The 7,726-nt window shown below is 35.7% G+C and overlaps 1 protein-coding gene across 1 annotated transcript; it reads right to left on the bottom strand.

The window, feature by feature from the left end:
* Nucleotides 1-750: 750 nt before the first annotated feature.
* Nucleotides 751-1,551, bottom strand: LOC124370522. Its single transcript, XM_046828842.1, has one exon. The coding sequence runs from the start codon at nt 1,549-1,551 to the stop codon at nt 751-753; it is 801 nt and encodes a 266-aa protein (XP_046684798.1).
* Between the last annotated feature and the right edge of the window lie 6,175 nt (nt 1,552-7,726).

Below are 7,726 nucleotides of genomic sequence, written 5' to 3'. Positions count from 1 at the left end.
CCCTAACTTTAACCCATATCATCTCTTCTGACCTATCAACTAACACATGCTCAGACTGTAAACAATTATTCCTAACAGCTAATAAAACTCCTCCCCCTTGCCCATTCCACTCACTAGCCTATCCCTATCTCTACGAAAAATACTAAACTCATTATTAAACATTTCTCCATTATTTATTTCAGGAAGTAACCAGGTTTCTGTCAATGCAATTATGTGATAATCACAAGCCAAAACATTAGTTCTAAAAGTAGTAGTTTTTGACCTAAGCCCTCTTACATTCTGGTAGTATATATTAAGTACTTTATTACACTTATTCATATTAGACATAGAGCACATTTGGAGAAAATGAATAGAAAATATAATTTAACAGTATAAGGCTCATTCAGTAATAACCACATAATACTACCATATAACAGGCCCACTAGGCCTATATCAACCAGGCAACTAACTTCAGTATAAATATTGTACATTAATATAATACTGCTCATGATAGGCATACATAAATAATAATAATAAACATTACAACTAGCATTGTTCAAGCTTCTAAATATGTGTTCCAAGCTTAAGCTTAAAGTGTCTAACCTAATAGCTTTGTAAACAAACCTAGTATAAATATAACTAGCACCATGCAGTGAATAATACAAATAAGGAGGCCTACCTTTTTGGTAATAACATATTTCACTCTCGATATAAAAATACACAATAAACACCAAACCAAAATTACATGACACTAACACTAGGGTACTCCACTCAAAGCCCATCTAGGCTGGCTTCAGTAAGAATTTTCACAGCTTTATCGTTAGTAGCCTTTCTCACGTAGATGGAACAATTAAGGGTCCATACGTATTGGTAGCCTTTCTTCCTAGCAGCTTCTCTAGTTTTCTGCAGTAGCTTCCTATTTGGTGATGTGAGCGATTCATTAACATAGATACTAGATTCACTGGCATAACCGAAGTCAGCCGCACGTAAGTGCTTCTTAGCCTTTCTCTTCTGTAAAAATTCATCTTTGTCCAGTCGGCTGATAAACTTAATTATAATAGGCCTTTCACCATCTTCGCCTAATGTACCCATTCGATGAGCAGCATCCACAAGATTTGTGGACCAGTCCTTGAAGTTTATTGCCATCGCCAATCGTTTAATCACGTTTAATACCACTTCGTTTTTTACTTCTGGTATACCGTACACTACTAAATTGTTCCGGTGTGAGTATTGTTCAAGATCATTTAACTTCCGTTCTAAATCACGAACATTTAATTTAATGTTCTCGTTTTTAACACCATCAACCTCACTAACACACATATCAACTCTCGCGTCTTGCTTCTTAATAGACTCCGATAGATCCTTAATGTTATTATGACAGAGCTCGACTGACGAGGCCAAATCAACTTGTTCCTGCTGAATAACCTTGATAACAGTACTGTTTGCCTCAATAGCACTAATTATCGTATTGAGTTTCTTATCAAGTGATTGTAAAGTAGGCTCGTTATCTTCACTGGACTTGGACATATTTCTAGTTTTCACGTTTGATGTCTTCTCAGTGTTATCAGGCATGATAGCGCAATATGGAGAAATGGCGGTTCACAGCGTACAACTTAAAATCAACAAATTAAAATTAACAAATTTAGTTTGTTATTAATAAAGTATTTTTAAACTGAAGTGAATTGACTGAAAATATGTACCTGATATAAGCCTACTTCCGTTTTATAGATCATATCGCTTATACCTACTTGAAATATCATGCATTTTATTCATAGAGACATCATTAAACTCTATCATTTAACATCATAGGCTAAGTATTATCACTAAGAAAGCTAGTCTTGGACGGATTCCTCTTTATTGGATTAAAATAGTTGAAGTATTACTGAAATCGTTGGAAAAAGTATTATTCAATTCAATGCGTGGAACGTAGAGAAATACGATTTAGTATTTGGTCCCAAATCACTGCTCTCCAAACTTTTAGTTGTGGATTAGGATATTGGAATATTTTTCAGTCGCCATTACTTCATCTTTAAGGCGTTTTATATACTACTTAACTTCTTACACCTATAACGTCCCTATTATTAAACCGGAAATTGCGGGTAAGAGATAATGTTTAATAGTTAATATAACACTTAACCTAAATTGTAAGTTGATCATTGATACTCCAAACAGTTTTAAATAGAAGATTTTAACATTTTTTGTAAAATTAAGTACAATTAAGTAAAATTGCGTGGAACAAGCAGTGCCATAAGCCATGGATTATTTTTTACGTTTGCTCATTCAAACGTTCCTTACTACTACCATTCATGTTGTCAGCATAGCTTGTTGTTAGCCCCCACTCACCCGACCCACGTGCTTTCACTGACAGTTGAGGCGGTGCTTTCAAAAACTTTCAGGCAATTATTCTTACTTCCGTATTACGTAACAGTTTTTCTAAATCTCGACGACTTAAACCCTTCTGGGTTGAAATTCACAGTTAAGATTTGGGTAAAAATTACCTTTAATCTAAATCGTGAAATAGTAAAATTAGTCATCAAATGCGATAAGGACTCGCTCGAAATTTGTATATTTTGTTTATTTGATGTACACAGAGGGTCCCTTGGGTGACATATATTCCAAAAGTTGGTCCAGAATATCAACCCAATAAAACATCAAATGGAAAATACTGTACGTCCAAAACTGCTTAGGCTCTTCTGTCTGTTTGAATATGTTTCATATAAAAGTGTCCATTAAAAATTGTTTTAGCTGTAGCACTGAATTTTTGTACACATATTTGGAACATCTTTATTAAGTAACATTAAGTATAACAAAACAAAAATACTATGCCATTTACAGTCTCAAAATAACTTTTAAATAGGTTATCAAATTCCATAGTAACTGAAACTTGTTTATTAATAGATAGTACAGTAAGAAAGAATGATCGATTCAATAAAATAATTGTTACTTTTTTAATAACCTTAATGCTATATTGGAATACTATTATTGGTTTCATTACCTGTTAGATGATAGCAACAGTATAGGCTAATGTCATAATGATCAGATAAGTAGGATATGGTTTGGTTTGAACATGTGTTTTGTCCTTTCAAACATACGAGTATGATTCTAACATGTATGATGTATTACTTCTTACTGCATTTTCTCTCTTCATTTATCTATTTACAATCCTTTTTTCGATTAAAAAGATAGTATTACTTTTATACGTAGTTATTTCAATCTCATATGTCATATTCATCTTCTATATTTTGTTCTTGTAAAGTTACTGCATTTTATATACTACTGCGTTGATCTCAGAATTACAATGGTCAATTTAAACAACAAACCGAAAGCACCTGGCCATGCGTTTTTTAGTAAAGTCGCGACAACAATAGATGGATAAAACCCGTGAAAGTCGTTTTGAATGCAGTGGCGAGGATAAGAGCTTATTTTTTCTACAAACCCACCGGAAGCTTTCCACCTCGCCGCGCCGGGCCGTGCCGTCTCAGTTCTGAAAGTAGAGAGTGAGAGTTATTTGATAATACCCGTCGTAAAACTCAACACGTCATTAGTCAAGCTCCCGTCGGCTGCTGTTGAAGAAGAAGCTGTAATAAAAAAGAAAGTCCAGTTTTTCTACCTGTTATATCTCTTTCATGAGAAGGTTTTAGATAGCTTGTGTTCAACTACGCTAAATCACTGCGTGACTTCTGACAGATTCGCAATTGACCTTCTTAGCCTTCGACTACCACTTAAGCTTTATTTCATAGCCGAATAATCAAATTTTTTAAATCAAATCCAGGCAAGCCCAAATGTCGTATTTCACTATACGAGTGATTGCTTGTATAATTAAACTACACAAGCTTTGCTTTTTTGCGTTGACACAAAGAGACATGCCTGTCATCCCTTGCAGTTGTGGCTCTATTTCGCCCCGATCCTGGTCTCCTTTATAGCTTCAATTTGAAACCGAATCACTGCTCTGCTGATGCTTCATCTGCTATATTCTGTGACATTTGCCACCTCATATACGTTAGTCCATTATCAACCAATGCAATTGCTCTAGGTCACTTGCCTCACCGAGAGAGGCATTTTGGGTTCAAATTTGTAACTGAAACTGACCAGTACAAACATTATGTTAGACACAAAGTTTGCGATAACCTTAAGTAAGAATGATGATAACGAGTTTGGCAACTTTGTTATCTGTTTACTGATAAAATCAGTTATATCAGATAATTCAACTTAATGGTTTGAATATTTTAAATTTAAGATAAATAATGTTGCATTTACAATGTTATGGTTTCAAAGATTTCTATTGCAAAATATCCTAAACCAAATATTACTAAATAATATACCCCAAGGCCACCTGGTGGAATTTGCTGTAAATTACTTTTATAACATAACGTGAACTCTCAAGCATAAAAAGATAAACTATCATAAATGCATCTGTTCGCAGAGCGATCCGACGGCTAGACCAGTACTATCGCTTATAACATCTAGCTGAATATTAGCGAATTCCGTTGATAAGAACACCTAGTTCGTAATCTCAATAAATCATATTTAGATTGTCTGATCACAAACTTCGTGCAAATTTCAATTTCATAAGCAAAATGATTAATGCCTAGAAAAATGTGTATGCTTATCTCGTACATTTACGAAATCCGAAATTTAAAGAAACCGTTTTTTAATATTTTTTCACAAAATAAACGGCAGGATTACCTATGTAGACGTATAACCCGTTTCGAAAAACACGTCAGTTAATGCAGGGATGCACCATGATGGGGAAGGCCCCAAAATAATTTTATTTCAAAATAATCGATAGCCTAATAGTCTATTTTCAAGTAAAAATAACATTTATGTTGGAAACTTGAAGTGAATCACAATCAAGTATATAAATTCAAACCTTATAACTACTTTAATTCACGTACTACAAGGCACTGTACAAACATTAATTCAATTTTTTCCAACCCCTAAATATTTGAATTTCACCATCACACAACAACTACAAAAGTGAGGCTAGTTCTTACTATTTCTTACTATTTTTACCTGTACCACGGTACTTACCAGTAAACCGAGTCCAAAATGTACTCGTAGTTATTATGGAATCACACATTATAGAATGTTCCTAAAAACGGTAACAGGGTACAGGTTCCAGTTACTGTTTACTGTTAAGAGTCCGAGTACTTTGTACCAGGAACGGCGGTAAACCGTGTAATGTACCCGTACAGATTTAGAATCACACGTTACAGAGTGCTCCCTAAAAATGGTATAGGTACATGCTCCAGTTACTGCTACTGCTATACTAGTCCGAGTACTTTGTACCAGGAACGGCGGTAACCGTGTAATGTACTCGTACTGATTTAGAATCACACGTTAATGAGTGCTTCCTAAAATGGTATAGGTACATGCTCCAGTTACTTGCTACTAGCATAAACTAGTCCGATGTACTTTGTACCAGGAACGGCGGTAACCGTGTAATGTACTCGTACTGATTTTAGACTCACACGTTACAGACTGCTCCTACAATGGTATAGAGGTACATGCTCCAGTTACTGCTACTACTGCTAAACTAGTCTGAGTACTTGGAATCAGGAACGACGGTAATCGTGTAATGTAATCGTACTGATTTAGAACCACACGTTACGGAGTGCTCCTAAAATGGTATAGGTACATGCCCCAGTCACTGCTACTAATAAACTAGTCCGAGTGCTTTGTACCAGGAACGGCGGTAACCGTGTAATGTACTCGTACTGATTTAGACTCACACTTACAGACTGCTCCTAAAATGGTATAGGTACATGCTCCAGTTACTGCTACTGCTAAACTAGTCCGAGTGCTTTGTACCAGGAACGGCGGTAACCGTGTAATGTACTCGTACTGATTTAGAACCACACGTTACAGAGTGCTCCTAAAAATGGTATAAGGTACATGCTCCAGTTACTGCTACTGCTAAACTAGTCTGAGTACTTTGAATCAGGAACGACGGTAATCCTATAATGTACTCGTACTGATTTAGAATCACACGTTACAGAGTGCTTCCTAAAATGGTATAGGTACATGCTCCAGTTACTGCTATTCCTGTATATACGCTTCTCCTGGCTATTGATAGTACAATAGTTTTACTGTAAACTTTGCACACTCTGACCTGACCTTTTATTAGTTCAGAATTACTATTTTTAACGATTTTATGACCTAGCATTTCGAAACTTTCCAGGGGGAGGGCCTCCAGATCCCCCTCTAGTATATGGTGGGGGAGGGTTTCCATTGCTTCCGACTCTCCGGTGTTTTTGAACACCTCCCAGAGAAGACTTCTGGGTGCGCCACTGAGTTAATGTATTTGGGCTCGGGATTGAGCAGTAACTCGTTCTTCCACTCTTGCTCCTCACATCAGTGATGTAATAGAGGCCGATTATCGCTGTTGATCCACATAAGACGGCAACTAGCTGACGGAGTTGGGGTCTCCTGTAATGTTGCATCACTTCTCCGTCGACTGGTACTCCCGTCACAAGTCCCGTTGCCATTCACCTGCTGATCCTATCAGGAATACTCTCTCTAGATACAAATCTCACTCTGCGATTGTTATCGTTCTAACACGTCCCGAGTTACGTTAACTAGACGAGCACTACAGTCCATCCACATTTAGTTGGCAGAATGTAGCTTATGGACGACAGCCGCGCTACTACTCGTCCTGAAGACATTTAGCCAAGTTAAAGTGACATTGTTGTGTCACTCAAACGTCGTAATTTATAGATTAAACTTAACATATTAAAATAACTAGCATGAGGTACGGGAAATACAACAATTTTTGTTACTAAAATACTTTAAAAACATCCGAAGTGTTTATTAAGATATAAAAAAACATTAATAGAATAAGCAATATATTTAATCGTCAATTGAGTGTGTACTATATATGTGCTGTAACTTTTGAATTACATTACGATTTATATTAATTATAAGTTTTGTGTAATATAATTAAGTATTTGTTTGTTTATTAATACATTTATCATATATAATATAACACCACAACAAAACTGAAATTTTGTGTTTCACCTGCACTTTTTTTTTGACAAACCTTTTCAGTGATAATTCAAATGTACATTCATCAAATTTGGAAAAATATTCATACATAATTAGATACACATTGTAAAATGCTATAAACAATAGTATTGTTTTATTGAGACAAAGAAAGCAAGGTAAACAAAGCATTGCAAATTTCACGGAAATGATAAAGAGGACGAAAGGATGCCCCTGTCTCTCTCATAAATTACTTCCTTTACCTGTTTCAAGTTTCATTTTAGTTCATCAACATTTGCAGAGTTGAATAGCTTTTTATGTTTTATTTACTTTACGCATATACAGCAAAATACTTCAAAAACGTCTTTAGTGAAAGATGCTAATTAGTGAAATTGCATGAAGTACTGTAGTAGTGTCCTGTGTTGTTTCGGTTATGAATTCGCCATGGGAGGATAACATCATCAAAAATTGGTAAGTGCCATACAGTACTAAACGTGTTTGATTACTTAGTAAATGTTATCCAGTCGAAGAGTGAGTCAAAAAAACGATATCAGCCACAACGGCTAGTAACGCCGAAGCTTCGTTTTTTAAATAAGGCCTCTGCCTACTGCCAAACTAAACCTTGGACGGACAGTAGTGCTAAGCGTGCCGAAGATAATTTCACCAGAAACGAGGTACGGTGTTTGCTAAATATAGTGTTAGTTAAAGTAATAGCGTAGAATAACGTATATTCTACCATACGATCCTATGTAATGCCGGTTGCTTG

The sequence above is a fragment of the Homalodisca vitripennis genome, chromosome 1 (genome assembly GCF_021130785.1).
Source record: "Homalodisca vitripennis isolate AUS2020 chromosome 1, UT_GWSS_2.1, whole genome shotgun sequence".
Classification (NCBI taxonomy): Eukaryota; Metazoa; Arthropoda; class Insecta; order Hemiptera; family Cicadellidae; genus Homalodisca; species Homalodisca vitripennis.
Note: the sequence above shows the minus strand (reverse complement) of the source record. Positions and strands in the feature narration are given on the sequence as shown.

Coding starts and splice junctions, on each gene's coding strand:
- LOC124370522 (XM_046828842.1), bottom strand. CDS start 1,551: ATGCCTGATAACACTGAGAAGACATCAAACGTGAAAACTAGAAATATG.